Source organism: Patiria miniata, unplaced genomic scaffold (genome assembly GCF_015706575.1).
Source record: "Patiria miniata isolate m_02_andy unplaced genomic scaffold, ASM1570657v1 HiC_scaffold_2, whole genome shotgun sequence".
Classification (NCBI taxonomy): domain Eukaryota; kingdom Metazoa; phylum Echinodermata; class Asteroidea; order Valvatida; family Asterinidae; genus Patiria; species Patiria miniata.
Genome location: NW_024037058.1, coordinates 9,711,448 through 9,727,890, shown reverse-complemented (window position 1 = coordinate 9,727,890; position 16,443 = coordinate 9,711,448). Strand labels below are relative to the sequence as shown.

At 37.9% G+C, this 16,443-nt stretch overlaps 1 protein-coding gene across 34 annotated transcripts in view; it reads left to right on the top strand.

The window, feature by feature from the left end:
* Positions 1-16,443, top strand: part of LOC119726452 — a 92,855-nt gene that overhangs the window by 55,833 nt on the left and 20,579 nt on the right. For 27 of the 34 annotated variants that reach the window (XM_038198122.1, XM_038198123.1, XM_038198156.1 and 24 more), the window contains 19 exons: positions 806-919; positions 1,151-1,264; positions 2,015-2,128; positions 2,258-2,371; positions 3,281-3,394; positions 5,000-5,113; positions 5,903-6,016; positions 6,927-7,040; positions 7,183-7,296; positions 7,923-8,036; positions 8,963-9,076; positions 9,219-9,332; positions 9,975-10,088; positions 11,037-11,150; positions 12,221-12,334; positions 13,239-13,352; positions 13,811-13,924; positions 14,728-14,841; positions 15,510-15,623. In XM_038198122.1, the coding sequence (XP_038054050.1) occupies positions 806-919; positions 1,151-1,264; positions 2,015-2,128; positions 2,258-2,371; positions 3,281-3,394; positions 5,000-5,113; positions 5,903-6,016; positions 6,927-7,040; positions 7,183-7,296; positions 7,923-8,036; positions 8,963-9,076; positions 9,219-9,332; positions 9,975-10,088; positions 11,037-11,150; positions 12,221-12,334; positions 13,239-13,352; positions 13,811-13,924; positions 14,728-14,841; positions 15,510-15,623 (2,166 nt within the window). The remainder of the gene's footprint in view (positions 1-805; positions 920-1,150; positions 1,265-2,014; positions 2,129-2,257; positions 2,372-3,280; positions 3,395-4,999; positions 5,114-5,902; positions 6,017-6,926; positions 7,041-7,182; positions 7,297-7,922; positions 8,037-8,962; positions 9,077-9,218; positions 9,333-9,974; positions 10,089-11,036; positions 11,151-12,220; positions 12,335-13,238; positions 13,353-13,810; positions 13,925-14,727; positions 14,842-15,509; positions 15,624-16,443) is intronic. The other 7 variants (XM_038198124.1, XM_038198151.1, XM_038198135.1 and 4 more) reach the window with 7 other exon arrangements.

Genomic DNA, 16,443 nt, shown 5'->3' with positions numbered 1-16,443 from the left:
TGTTACCCACCCCAGCCTCTTCCTCTGACAACACTGGTGTTTACACCATCACCTATGATGTAGATAAGATCACATAAATTGTCAACGACACTGCCTCCTTCGACCTTGCAACATCCCCATCCACATTTTAGTGCAGTATACTAGCTGCCACTGCCTGTTCTGGTAAAAGCGCTGCATGATTGTGTTTGGTATAAAGTGGGTCTACCTCTCAATTTCTTGATTTTAAAAACCAAAATTTTGAAGGCAGAGTGACTGGATAGGCTTTTATGGTGATCACAAGTAGAAGATCTTACTGTGGTGGTAGGCCCCTAGATATTGCACACATACCCTCTTTATATTAGGACCAAATGATGTGCATACAGTGACGTATGGTGCTAGGAATGATGTTTGTATCATCATTTGTGTGTGTATTTTACTATAGACCCCCATAATAAGCCAGTTCGGTATCTCGATGAAGTAGTCCATGTCAAAGGTCATTCGGGATAAAATCGCTGACATGATGATACACGATGTTACGTGGACGCCCATTCTGCTTGTATTTAACACGCGAGCGTCGTGTGCCCGTCTCCCTGCACGTTCATGCACCTTCGATGAGCGTTCGATTTTCCCGAATGACCCGTGACCCATATCATTGTGCGCATGCGAAGTTCAAATACTGAACTGGCTTATTGTCGTCATCTAAATATTGAGATACCATCATTGCACGTAAAGTGTGCCCAATGAATTGATCACACAAAATGGTGATTTAATAAGCAACTTCATTCCAAGGCTGATTCGTGACCATGTACCTATTCTTGATGCCCAGATATCGATGATTGTGATCCCCACCCTTGTTTGAATGGAGGGACGTGTTCTGATGCTCTTAATGGCTACACATGCACGTGTGCACCAGGATATACAGATATTAACTGCTCAAAAGGTAATCTATTTCATGATGATAAATGTAAAGAGCCATTTTTTTTATCATCAAATATGTTTTTTAATTTTTAGAGGACTTTATCCTCAGTGAAAATAAATATACATTGAGTACACCATCCATACAGTCCCATTTGTGAAATCCTTCAACCAACGAGGAGACTTAACATTCTGATTTGTCAACTTATAATAGAAACAAATTACGGATCAAATGTTAAAATTGTTGCATCTGTAGAAATTGACGAATGCAGTCCTAACCCCTGCATGAACGGAGGAGTGTGTACTGATGGCATCAATGACTACACATGCACCTGTGCCCCAGGATACACTGATGACAACTGCACAACAGGTAATTGATTTTTCAAAGGCATGTAGGATCGTTGTTAATTACCAGGGAACAGACTTACCAATTTAATTTAAAACAAAAACTCGCTCAAAGTGAAGATAAGGATGGTACTAACTACTCTGTGAATTTGTTTCACCTGTGGTATTCTTCTGAAGAAAACAGTTGAAGGTGGTTTAAAATAAGTGTGTACGCGGGCACACCCTGTTTGCATCTGTTAGCAACGGAATCTAGTTACAAGACCCTAAAGAAATGTGCATGTTTTCTCTATTTTCTCAAAATACAGCCGATGAGGTAAAACTGCCACAGATTTAGTGGTTGTGCACTTTATTCAGATATTGAGCGAATGTGTTGCTTCAGACAAATTCATTGCACAACTAGCAAATAATCCTAGTACAAACCTTAAATGTAGAATCATTTCTTTAGTACATGTAATCCCTTATCTTTTTTTACATTATGTTTTCTTAGTTTAGGAAGCCCCTTTTTAGCATAACCTTGCAGGAATGAATTACATATCCAGAATCATGATTTTATTAGTGAGCATTCAGAATCATTTCATTTGATAAACATGCAATTACACCTTTCATGTGCACCTTGTTTTCCTTTTTGAGGTCCGCCATTTCTGCAGCCTAACTTTACAGAAATATAACTTCAGAATTAAATAGTCAAAATAAAATATGCCAAATTGTGATTCTCGGGTAGTGCCTAACAAAGTAGTTGACTAAGTTGATGTTGAATTTTGCATTTGACACTTAGACATCGATGATTGTGATCCCAACCCTTGTCTGAATGGAGGAACCTGTTCTGATGGCGTTGATAGCTTCACATGCACATGTGCACCAGGATATACAGATAGCAACTGCACAACAGGTACATTTCCCTTCATTTCCATCTGCTTTATTCTTATATTCAGAACAGCATGAGCCCCCCTTTTTTTCTCAACTTATATTGCCATGAATTAGTAAAAATAATATATTATTTGATTTTTTGTTATTTCAGACATTGATGACTGTATCCCCGATCCCTGCTTGAACAACGGAACCTGCTCAGATGGTGTCAATGGCTTCACATGTGAATGTGCTGAAGGATTCGAAGGGCAAAATTGTTCAACAAGTAAGCTACTTAACTTTGAATCAACTTCAAACAACACTTTAGTCATTTTTTAATCGAATATAAGAAAATTGAGGGAGTTTTAAAGGTACATTATGATCATCTACATTTGATCATCTACATTTGTCGTTTGTGCAGTAAAATTGCTCAAAATATTAAGCAGGGAGCATTAACACTATGATTATAAACCTGTTGAAGTCAATCAGAATAAATGATTGTACACATTTTGAGAAAACAGGATGACATTTGCACATGTTTTGAGTCTCCTAAGTTGATTTTGTTGCTATAGCAGATGGGGGTTGGGGGGGGGGGGGGGGAGGGGGTGGTTCAACCCCCCGGCCGGCTCTGTCAATTTTTGTTTCATAGAAATTCATTAAAAAAATGCAACCCCCCCCCTGCTCTGACACCCAAAAATGCTTGCTGTTGATAATGTACGCCTGTTCAAAAAATGTGGTTAGAGCCACCTTGATTAGGGGGTATTTGTACAGTACAAGTATTCCGTAAAAATTATAGTGTTAATAATCATCGGTTTAAACAGTGCCCCCATTGAAAGTATGGCACGAGCCTGCCCCCCCCCCCCCCCCATTGATTTTCGGAGGCCAAGTGTCCGGAGAAAAAAAACCTGTATACATTTTGAGATTTTTTTTGCTGATGAACCCTCCCCCCCTGTGAAAATTCCTGGATCAATGGATCAATGGATCAATGGATCAATGGATTTATGTCCATTCCATGGACATAAATCTCATTCATACAGTTAGTGTACATGTTGATATCAAGGTCCATGTAGATGGGTAGTCCCAGTATTTAATGAATGAGGTCTATATTTAGAAAAAAACAAAACAATGTGTGCGGCTTCGTAAAACCAGTCCTTTATATTCACTAACCTTTCTTTGATGTCGATGTTGTTTACAGACACTGATGATTGTCATGCACAAGCTTGTTTTAACGAGGGAACCTGTATAGACGGTATCAGCGGATACACCTGTGAATGTGTTGCAGGATTTGAAGGGCGAGATTGCTTAACAAGTAAGTTAAAAGGACTAAAATTAAACAAGATAAATAAATGAATTAATAAACAAGCCAAGAATGAGGATCCTCGATACATATTTCATATACAGGGTGGCCCAAAAAAGGGGGAACCTCATACATCCACTTTCCTGAGCTATGAGACTCAAACTAAAATGGAAGCGCATTCATCCGCTACCTTGAGCTTCAAACCACCTGTACCAATTGATGGAGAATCCTTTCAGAAGGATTATGATACCAAAATATCCTGATTCGGGCCAGTAGTTTTTGCAGCAGAGCCCATATTTTGTGAAGCACACTTCTTCCACGTGGGTATTATTACACAACAATCCCTCTATCAATAACAATGTAAGTCAAATTCCCGGGCACGGTTTAGTTATTTATCAGGACAAAAATGTCCCCACGTACCTTGCTTCACAAAAAAGGCTCTAGAAGAAAAACTACTGTACCGAATCGGGTGATCTTGGTTTAATTTTTCTTCTAAACAAGATTCTCCATACATTGGTATATGTGGTTTGAGTCTAAGGGTAGTGGAAGTATGAGGTTCAGGGTTTTTTTAGCACCCTGTATATATATACAATGTAAATGTATCTTTTTCTTCTTTTGAAACATGTAACAGCAGTTTTTTTTTTTCAGATTAAGATGGAAACTCAAAACAATTTTTCGACATTCCCCCACTTACAACCTTCTTTAAGGAATTCCTTCTTGTAAAAAGTAAAAATAATTAATATAATACATTGTGTTGTCAATTTTTCCTCATTTCATGGATTCTTGGGAAACTTGGTTTTCCTGGCTCTCTAAAATGCAGAATGAGTCCTCTTTCTCGTTTGCATCACGTTGTATTTAATTCACCCTTGTTTATCTAATTTACTGAACTCAAATTGGTATCAACTGATATTGATAACAAAACGGGGCCCATTATATGTGATGCGATCAAGCTAAATGAGTTGTTTGTCATGAACTTTCATTTTTGGAGATTCAGGCCAAAATAGGGCCACTTCATCACATCACTTCATCACATCTCTTGGTATTCTGACTTCCATATTTTTTTTAACGAAAGATGGTATCAGCATGCAGTTTTCACAGCAGTAATGCTGAGATTGTGCTCTTTTCAAAACTGTGAAAAAAATGACCAGGGTCGACAAACGACTCATTTAGCTTGATTTCATCACATATGAATCAATAAGCCATTTGCGAGTTAAATTTGAATAAAATCTGGAACACTGACTTAATCCAGTGCTTTGCACGTTTTAAGTTTGCATTCTCCCGACCAAAGAGATTGTTACTATATCACGTGATTCGGGGCAAGCCTTACGCTAGCAACCCCCAGCTCCGGCATGGTCTGGTGTCTTTGTGCCATTCTCACCCATTGTGAACAATGTATTGGTGCTAAGCGTCTCTTACGTAACTATGCAAGAGCTTGCCCCGAATCATGTGATTAGCAGCAGTGTCTTTGATCTGGAGAATTCAAAGTTAAAATGTGCCACAGCATTCTGAGCAAGTCTGTGTACCAGATGTTTTTCAAATGTAGATCCCAAAGGGTATAGGTTACTCGCAAATGGCTTATTTAAACTTTTCGTGTTTCCTTGGGTGATTTTATCACAGACATTGACGACTGTGATCCAGATCCCTGTATGAATGATGCCACCTGTTTCGATGGCGTTAACAGGTTCACCTGTGCATGCGCTGAAGGATTCAGTGGAGAGAATTGCTCAATTAGTAAGTGCCAAACGTTAAAGAACAGTCCATTTCATTTTATTTTATTTAATATCTAGGACGATATAAAAATTACAAATACACAAATTAAAACTTAACAGGATATAAAGACATTAGGATTACTCTCTCACAATAATCATTATACAAAAAATACAGCTAGACCCCATTGACAAACGCTTTGCTGTAAAGTGAACCAAATCGCTATCTGAAAGCTCTGCTGGCATGTAATAAACACAAATGATAACGAACACATCACAAAAAATACATCACAACTTGTTAGGAATTATTATTCTTATTATTAATCATTCTGGTATAACCAAGGATTCCTCAAAAGCGCCCTATAGGCACTGTAGCTCGCAAGCCTGAAGAAACCTGTGGAGAGAAAACAGTGAAAAGTTACAGTTTTAGAGGTGGGAGGAAAAGCCCAGAAGAATATTTAGAGGAAAACCCACGGAATTAGGTAGGGACTGCATGAAAACCCAATCCATATATTGGCCCAGGCGGGATTCGAACCCGGGTCACAGCAGTGGAAGGCGAGGAAAGTACCTCTACGCCAACCTGACTCCCTATCATTGAGCCCCGCCAACTGGGCATGTGGGAAACAACACGTAGACCTTGTGCATGCATGTCACTTTGGTACGCGCATGTCAGCCATCAAGCATGGCTGTGATTGGTCAAATTAAACCCCAGGGGGCGGGTTTAATAGATCAGTTAATTCCAAGTTGAGTCTTGATATTCTTCAACCAAATCGGTGTAATCTACAATTGGTATTTCATATCTGACAATTTGCAGATCTTGATGACTGTTATCACAATCCGTGTATGAATAATGGAACCTGCATTGATGGTATCAGTAGCTATGTATGTGAATGTGCGGAAGGATTTGAGGGAAAGGACTGCGAAATAAGTAAGTTGAACCATAAAATATAATATGATTTTAAATATTTTTGAAGTAGTTTACCTTAAACCATACGAACCAATGACAAAAGAAGCTAAGTTTAACATAAGAAAATAACTTTTGGAAGTCAGAAAACATTCTGCAGGTTGTAACACAACAGAAGGATGAAATGGGTCCCTTTTACTTAATTTACCCTAAAATTTCGAAAACAAGAGATCATTAAAAACAACTAACATACCAGGGACAAACAAATAGATTAACCCATTAAGCCCTTGTATTACATTGTACTATACAGGGTGAGTAAACAAAAAAAAACGAATACAAATGTCAGGACTATTGTTTTAGTGAAGTTCTGCATGTAGCACTTTCAAATTCAAAATCTTTCTTAATAGTACAAGAATTATTCAAATCACTCATGTGCTTTTCAAGTTACGGAATTTTAAGCACAACCACCGTTTTAAAGTTCTGTGCACAGATCACAAAAAAAGGTGTACGTTCTTTCAGCAAAACGAAAATAGTTCACACATATCCTTTTGTGGTTTGTTTTCGTTTTGCTATAAGAATACTGAATTTGTTTGATCCGTGGACAGAACTTTAAAACGGTGGTTGTGTTTTAAATTCCGTAACTTGTAAATTACATAACTGATTTGAATTATTCTTGTACTAAAAGAAAGCAATATGAATTGTATCCTAGATTGTGAAAGTGCTACATGCAGAACTTCACTAAAACAATGGTCCCGACATTTGTTTTTTTTTTACTCACCTTGTACTGAATTATTTTACTCCTTGGTCAATCCAAGCAGCCATGCTGGGGCAGTTTGCAGTGGCATGAGTGGTGTATGGAGTGATGGTAACAGGTAGGGTACTCTGGGGCAGTACAGTTACAAAAAGACACACACTTCTTATTTTTTACTTGCAGATACTGATGACTGTAGTCCAGACACCTGTTTGAACAATGGAACATGTAGAGATGGAATTAATGGATACACCTGTGATTGTGTTGCCGGGTTCCAAGGAGTTAATTGCTCGACAAGTAAGCTATACAAAAGAGATGTAGAGGGGCTTAGGATCAATTGCATTTATCCCGAAACTAACATACCGAATTATTTAGCTTGATCGCATCACATGTGAATCAAATTAAACTTTTCGTGTTTCCTTGGGTGATTTTATCACAGACATTGACGACTGTGATCCAGCTCCCTGTATGAATGGCGCCACCTGTTTTGATGGCGTTAACAGGTTCACCTGTGCATGCGCTGAAGGATTCAGTGGAGAGAATTGCTCAATTAGTAAGTGCCAAACGTTGAAGAACAGTCCATTTCATTTTATTTTATTTAACATCTGGGACGATATAAAAATTACAATTACACAAATTAAAACTTAAAAAGATATAAAGACATTAGGATTACTCTCCAAAAAACCCCATTGACAAACACTTTGCTGTAAAGTGAACCAAATCGCTATCTGAAAGCTTTACTGGCATGGAATAAATCATAGAGCTAGGACCCAAGGAGTTCGAACTCCAAGACATCAAAAGTACAAGGATGATCGCCGACACTGCCCTGCGGCACAATCGCTCTGTTTCACGACCCTTATCTAAACACCAATTAGCCTAGCTGTATGAATAAACACAAATGATAACAACAAACACATCACAAAAATGCAACATCACAACTTGCCAGGAATAAACCGATATTGAGCCCCGCCAACTGGGCATGTGGGAAACAACACGTAGACCTTGTGCATGCATGTCACTTTGGTACGCGCATGTCAGCCATCAAGCATGGCTGTGATTGGTCAAATTAAACCCCAGGGGGCGGGTTTAATAGATCAGTTAATTCCAAGTTGAGTCTTGATATTCTTCAACCAAATCGGTGTAATCTACAATTGGTATTTCATATCTGACAATTTGCAGATCTTGATGACTGTTATCACAATCCGTGTATGAATAATGGAACCTGCATTGATGGTATCAGTAGCTATGTATGTGAATGTGCGGAAGGATTTGAGGGAAAGGACTGCGAAATAAGTAAGTTGAACCATAAAATATAATATGATTTTAAATATTTTTGAAGTAGGTTACCTTAAACCATACGAACCAATGACAAAAGAAGCAAAGTTTAACATAAGAAAATAACTTTTGGAAGTCAGAAATTATTCTGCAGGTTGTAACACAACAGAAATATGAATTGGGGCCCTTTTACTTAATTTACCCTAAAATTTCGAAAACAAGAAATTATTGAAAACAACTAACATACCAGGGACAAACAAATAGATTAACCAATTAAGCCCTTGTATTATACAGGGTGAGTAAACGAAAAAACGTATCCAAATGTCAGGACTATTGTTTTAGTGAAGTTCTGCATGTAGCACTTTCAAAATCTAGGATATGAAAGCCCAGTTTAAAAGCTTTCTTAATAGTACAAGAATTATTCAAATCACTCATGTGCTTTTCAAGTTACGGAATTTTAAGCACAACCACCATTTTAAAGTTCTGTGCACAGATCACAAAAAAGGTGTACGTTCTTTCAGCAAAACGAAAACAGTTCACACACATCCTTTTGTGGTTTGTTTTTGTTTTGCTATAAGAACACTGAATTTTTTTGATCCGTGGACAGAACTTTAAAACGATGGTTGTGTTTAATATTCCGTAACTTGTAAATTACATAAGTGATTTGAATTATTCTTGTACTAAAAGAAAGCAATATGAATTGGGCTTTCATATCCTAGATTGTGAAAGTGCTACATGAAGAACTTTTACTAAAACAATGGTCCCGACATTTGTTGTTTTTTACTCACCTTGTACTGAATTATTTTACTCCTTGGTCAATCCATAAAGCCATGCTGGGGCAGTTTGCAGCGGCATGAGTGGTGTATGGAGTGATGGTAACAGGTAGGGCACTCTGGGGCAGTACAGTTACAAAAACACACACATTTCTTATTTTTTACTTGCAGATATTGATGACTGTAGTCCAGACACCTGTTTGAACAATGGAACATGTAGAGATGGAATTAATGGATACACCTGTGATTGTGTTGCCGGGTTCCAAGGAGTTAATTGCTCGACAAGTAAGCTATACAAAAGAGATGTAGAGGGGCTTAGGATCAATTGCATTTATCCCGAAACTAACATACCGAATTATTTAGCTTGATCGCATCACATGTGAATCAAATTAAACTTTTTGTGTTTCCTTGGGTGATTTTATCACAGACATTGACGACTGTGATCCAGATCCCTGTATGAATGGCGCCACCTGTTTCGATGGCGTTAACAGGTTCACCTGTGCATGCGCTGAAGGATTCAGTGGAGAGAATTGCTCAATTAGTAAGTGCCAAACGTTAAAGAACAGTCCATTTCATTTTATTTTATTTAATATCTAGGACGATATAAAAATTACAAATACACAAATTAAAACTTAAAAGGATATAAAGACATTAAGATTACTCTCTCACAATAATCATTATACAAAAAACCCCATTGACAAACACTTTGCTGTAAAGTGAACCAAATCGCTATCTGAAAGCTTTACTGGCATGGAATAAACCATAGAGCTAGGACCCAAGGAGTTCGAACTCCAAGACATCAAAAGTACAAAGATGATCGCCGACACTGCCCTGCGGCACAATCGCTCTGTTTCACGACCCTTATCTTAACACCAATTAGCCTAGCTGTATGAATAAACACAAATGATAACAACAAACACATCACAAAAATGCAACATCACAACTTGCCAGGAATAAACCGATATTGAGCCCCGCCAACTGGGCATGTGGGAAACAACACGTAGACCTTGTGCATGCATGTCACTTTGGTACGCGCATGTCAGCCATCAAGCATGGCTGTGATTGGTCAAATTAAACCCCAGGGGTGGGTTTAATAGATCAGTCAATTCCAAGTTGAGTCTTGATATTCTTCAACCAAATCGGTGTAATCTACAATTGGTATTTCATATCTGACAATTTGCAGATCTTGATGACTGTTATCACAATCCATGTATGAATGATGGAACTTGCATTGATGGTATCAGTAGCTATGTATGTGAATGTGCGGAAGGATTTGAGGGAAAGGACTGCGAAATAAGTAAGTTGAACCATAAAATATCATATGATTTTAACATTTTTGAAGTAGGTTACCTGAAACCATATGAACCAATGACAAAAGGAGCTAAGTTTAACTTAAGAAAATAACTTTCGGAAGTCAGAAAACATTCTGCAGGTTATAACACAACAGAAATATGAATTGGGTCCCCTTTACCTAGTTTACCCCAAAATTTTGAAAACAAGAAATTTAACAAATAACATACCAGGGACAAACCAATAGATTAACCCTTGAAGCCCTTGTATTACATTGCACTATACAGGGTGAGTAAACAAAAAACGAAACCCAAATGTCGGGGCTATTGTTTTAGTGAAGTTCTGCATGTAGCACTTTCAAAATCTAGGATATGAAAGTCCAATTCATAAGCTTTTTTTTAGTACAAGAATCATTCAAATCACTTATGTTACTTTTCAAGATACGGAATTGTAAACACAACCACTGTTTAAAGTTCTGTCCACGGATCACAAAGAATGTGTGCGTTCTTTCAGCAAAACAAAAACAATTTACACACATCCCATTGTGGTTTGTTTTCGTTTCGCTGAAAGAATACTTACCTTTTTGTGATCCATGGACAGAACTTTAAACAGTGGTTATGTTTAAAATTCCGTAACTTGAAAAGTACATGAGTGATTTGAATGATCCTTGTTACTAAAAGAAAGCTTATGAATTGGGCTTTCATATCCTAGATTTTGAAAGTGCTACATGCAGAACTTCACTAAAATAATGGTCCCGACATTTGGGTTTCGTATTTTTTAACTCACCCTGTACTGTATTATTTTACTCCTTGGTCAATCCATAAAGCCGTGCTGGGGCAGTTTGCAGCGGCATGGGTGGTGTATGGAGTGATATAGTAACAGGTAGGGCACTCTGGGGCGGTACAGGGACTAATTGGTTACAAAGACACACACATTTCTTATTTTCTACTTGCAGATATTGATGACTGTAATCCAGACACCTGCATGAACAATGGAACATGTAGAGATGGAATTAATGGATACACCTGTGATTGTGTTGCCGGGTTCCAAGGAGTTAATTGCTCGATAAGTAAGCTATATACAAAACAGATATAAAGGGGCATAGGATCTTTTGCATTTATCCTTAAACTAACGTACCAAATTATTATCAAAAAAATCTTACTATTAACCCTACAAGGGCTGGGGGTTTATCCAACCACCCCCTCCAATTTTTCTGCGATATGTTTGCTTTCAGTTTCACCACCTTTCCTGACTTTTTACCCTCGAGTCTTGCACATCTTTTGATACCCAAAACATAAAATTCCGACCATGGGTCTTTGCACCGTGAAAACTGAATTTCACCATATGTATTGTACACAAAGCAGATTATGCATGGGTGCATATGAATAATGAATTAGCGAATAATTCCAAAACTCTTTAACCTATTATCATAAAATTTCTTGGGAATGCTCATATTAAGTTTTTCTATCCATGCACCAATTATCATAATTCTTTTGCTCTCAATGGCTGAGATCTGAGGGGGGGGGGGTGTGGAATTAGTCATTTCAAAGAAAGCAAGTCATGTAGGATTTCTAAAGATCAGTCAATTGACTAAGTTTTGGAACTAAAGAGTGCTAAGGACAAAATCGTGTTTTTCAGAACAAAAGGTTGTGCATAGTTTTTTTCACCGTTTTCTCAAAAAGTGTACAAATGTCAATAGGTTAGGTTTTGAACTTTCTTCTTGAGTGAGTGGTACATGTTAATATTGGAAATGAAAAAAATAAATAAACAGCAAATGAACCTACGTCTTTTATCATAATTTTTAAACTTGACAATAATTAGACCACGAGTGTCAGTGTTTTAGTAACAGAGGATCAATAATATAACAAAGGAATGCCTTTAATTGTCACAATTCATTTGAATAGCTTGACTTGCGGTTGGATTAATTTGACTTTTGATGAATTGTGAGGACTTGTTATGTATTGACCTCAACTCTGCAGGACACCAAGTCAGTTGTTGAAAACAATAAATCTTTTACAAATTTAGAAAAAGTACAGCATCGTATCTAGTTTTAAATTGATAGAGTGATAGAGTCGTAAGAGAGGAGATGTAGAAATTCATAACTTTGAAACCTTCATTGTTATGTCTGTTTTACCCAAGACATTGATGACTGTAGTCCTGATCCATGTTTCAACGATGGAAGCTGCACGGATGACATCAACGGCTTCACCTGCCATTGCCCAGAAGGATTTGAGGGAAATGTCTGCTTAATAAGTAAGGCCCGCTTCAAACGTCAAACTTCTGCTGTGTCTAATTCAAATAATGGCCCAAACTTTGAATTATATATCATCATTCATCATTCATTCGGCTGCGGAGCAGGCGACCACAAGTTTCCTCCAGTTGCTGCGATCCTGGGCTAAGGATGTAATTTGGTCCGGTTGCAGGTAACCCTCATGGTCTCCAAGAAGGCTCTTGATATATCTTGAATATAATGTTCGCTGTCGGCCAGGCTTTCTTTTACCATGCGGTGGAGTGTACAGTGCATAAACCTTCGCCGGCTCATCGTTGGGCATGCGCAGAACATGCCCCAGGAATTTCAGCTAATTTCAGAGACTATATATACACGGCAGAAAGTCGATGTTTGAAGCAATCTGCCGAAAGTTCGACAGTTCTTGCCACTCTGAGCTCTGTGAGCCCCCCTCCCAAAGCCAAATCCTGGGTGCGCCACTGAATTGAGTACATCTATGTAAACAATGATGTAACCTCAATCCTGCAAAATCCTCCAACTGCCACCATGTAAAAATAGCATACAGCCTCAATCCTGCAAAATTCTGCGTTTTTGGTGACCACTGCAAAATCCTCTGGCAAATATATTGAGGCAGAGCCAGTGACATCCTGGAGCAGGGCAAAGGATTTCAAGTGTAATATAGGCCTTTATGTATGCACAGCTCGACATAAACAGCTCAAGGTCCGGCCCAAGACCTTTATTGACAGAGTGCATCCTCCAAATCAGCAACACAAATTTGCCATGTAACCTCATTCCTCAATAAACGAAAAATGTGATTTAAAAACAGCTGTTATACTTGGTATGTCCTATATGTTTTCTTGATAAGTTGTTTTCTCAAATGGATATACCATGTTTTTGGATATAGACTTAAGGCCCGTTCTTCATTTACAGATATCGATGACTGTTCACCGCAATCCTGTTTGAACGATGCGACCTGTGTCGACGGTATAAATGACTTTACGTGTGAATGCGCTGACGGATTTGAAGGGCCGGACTGTGCAACAGGTAAGAGACTAATGAAAGTATTTTGTGATTTTATTTTGTGTTCACATTTTCAATTTGCAGTTGTTGAATGTGTATCCAAACAAGATCTTAATGTTGATACGTTTATTTATGTTGGCCTCCGTGGAGTTTTCTTTGAGCCATTGACATTTAATGTTTGATCTTGGTTGGGAAAAAACCTTGCTCGTTGCTTTCTGTAGGCTCTAAGCTTTATTTTTCTGATTTTCCTCAATGTTTCAGATGTGAGTTAGCAATTAGGATCAATAAAACAATTCGCTCATAATCGTGTCAATTAACCCTTTAGCACTTGTATATATTACATTGTATCACACTGTAAGCCGTAGATGGTTGGGGTGTTTTTGGGCGGTATAAGGAGTAACACGCAATCCGATTTGAGGCGGCAGCTTCAGGGCCTAATGGGTACAGCATTTATAAGTTCAATGTTGCATTCTTAATCCTAGATATTGATGACTGTAGTCCTAACCCCTGTATGAACAACGGAACATGCACAGATGGTATCAATGGATTCACGTGTGAATGTGTGGCAGGATATGATGGGAATATCTGCTCCACAGGTAAGTCCATGCCTCAGAAAACAAAGCAATGAATTTCTTGGACCGACCTTGATCATTTTGGCAATGATGACAAGCTTTTACGACAATCACATTCAGCTGTAAAATAGTCCACTTTTAGTCTGTACTCCCATGAAGGAATCCATGGTACTTCGCAACCTACACAAACTAAAAATGACTGCGTAATTTGTTGTTTAAATCACAGACTCATGCATTGTGAAACGTGTGAAATATGCCTTGCAAATGCTGTGAAACAGTGATTGTTGTGCAATTCATGCAATGAAATGTATGTGGGGATCTGCCATCGCGTGAAGTTTTGGGAAATCGGCTGCTGGTCATTTTAGCTGCAAACCTTGCCATCATACAAGAAACCTCCCCAATCATGTGCAATCCACTTATGTGCAGTTTTCTGTGCCTGAATGTTGTACAAAAAGCCCTTATATCTTTAATCCACCTTTTTTTTATTGGAAGGACTAATAGAGATGTAATATATATTTAGATGACAACAGGAAATAACTTTGAAAAAAAAATGTGCACAGGTTTTAGCTATCAATTATCACTGTAGTTTGATTTAGTGAAATAATTTTTTGGGGAAAATATAGGACTTAATTTTGCAATTGCTTGTGAGCTCAAATTTGCCACTTTCAAAGCCAACCAAAAGTCAAAGTATGTCATTTATCTGGAACTAATTTTTCAAACTTTAATATGCTGCAAACAAGTGGTATCCAAAAATAGCGTCAGCGTTACATGTCGTTATAATTAAGTAATTCTGTCACGATTCTTTGATACGCTTGTTTCCTTTCTAGACGTTGACGATTGTGATCCCAACCCTTGTCTGAATGGAGGGATGTGTTCTGATGGCGTAGTAAGCTATACATGTACATGTGCACCAGGATACGTGGATATCAACTGTACAACAAGTGAGTCTCAAACAGTAATACCGTATCACGAACCGGGAAAGTACTTCACAAAACTCTCCAAGAAAATGCATCTCTTTTCTTCATAAATTCCACCTCCATTACTCAAATCATTTTGTTTAAATTTTTGCATATACTCTCGGGTTTTCAGCCTGTTGTCTTCTCATTTACTTGTCTCTTGTAGACTAATGCATTCTTAAAGACAAAGAGCGTGATTTGTATTCGTGTAAGGAGCCAGGAGTGCTTGCATACTACTTGAGTACAAGTCTGGTTCCCCTTAAAAAATGGCTTCTAATTTTGTTGGATGAATTAGTCTTTAATGCACACACAGTATTAATACTGCACCAGAAATCTGAAAGGAACTTCACAAAACTCTCCAAGGATAGATTTTGCAACTTTTTTCTTCCCCAATTCCACCTCCAGGGTACTAGATCCAGGCTCAATCAAGGGTGGATCCAGAAACAGTTTTAATATTTTTGGGAGGGGGGATTTTTAGAAGTTTTAGAAGTACTTGGTCCCACTTCTCTGAAAACTACAAAAAAACAATAACCTCATCAAGACTTCAGAAATTGCAGATTTTACTGTAATTGCCTTCAGAAAACTTTACCTAATCATTTGGAGTTGTTTTGAATTAATGCAATAACCTTCTTTTGTCATTTGAATGCATTCAGATATCGATGATTGTGAACCCGACCCTTGTCTAAATGGAGGAACGTGTTCTGATGGTGTCGATAGCTACACTTGCACATGTGCACCAGGGTACACAGATAGTCGCTGTTCCTCTGGTAAGGGCACATATGAAATAACAATTTCCTTCCATTCATTTATACTTACACCTGTGAGTCGTAATGTTTAGAAATGGAATATTTTTCTGTTTATTTTCTTTGATCTATACATTTTGTTACTTTGGAAAGAATGTAGTATCCAGACGCCACTTCTTTGGTTGTGTACAAAGTCTATGGAGAGTTGAGTTCATTTTGAAGTGTATTCTAACAACATTGGAAATCTTTCTCAGTCCCAGGTTCATGTCTCTTTGACTGACTGACCTTCATTGAGGTGATGGAAAATGTGGCGTCGAGATGCAACATTAATTCCGTTACTTTTTTTTTATCCAACCTTGTTTGTTTTGCCTTTTTTTTTGTAAAGGATATATTTTTTAACATAAAACAAACATTTGTGCATATCCTGTTCAAATACAAAATACAAATACTCCTTAAATCCACATGAAGACCCCATAATTTGTCGTTTGCACCACGAACCTCCGTATCTCGATTTTTTTCCAAATTGAGTTTTTTGTCAGCAACGTTATTATTTCATCAAAGTGCTCATTCTCAGAAAGTTTTATTCCGAACTGAGTTCTAATTAACTAAGAACGCTAATTAGACTGTGCAGTGTATCTCTAAAAAATAGAAAATGCTGCACCACGAAGTGGCGTCGCCGCCCTACACGCTAATTCCCATAGTGCTATGACGTCACCAAGCAGCGTCGACATGAAAAGTGTGAATTTAACATTTCACGAACCGCATATCTCTGTATCTGGCACGCGGCCACTATTACGCGCATTGTATGACATACGATAAACGTGATAAAAATCTGTTTCACAAA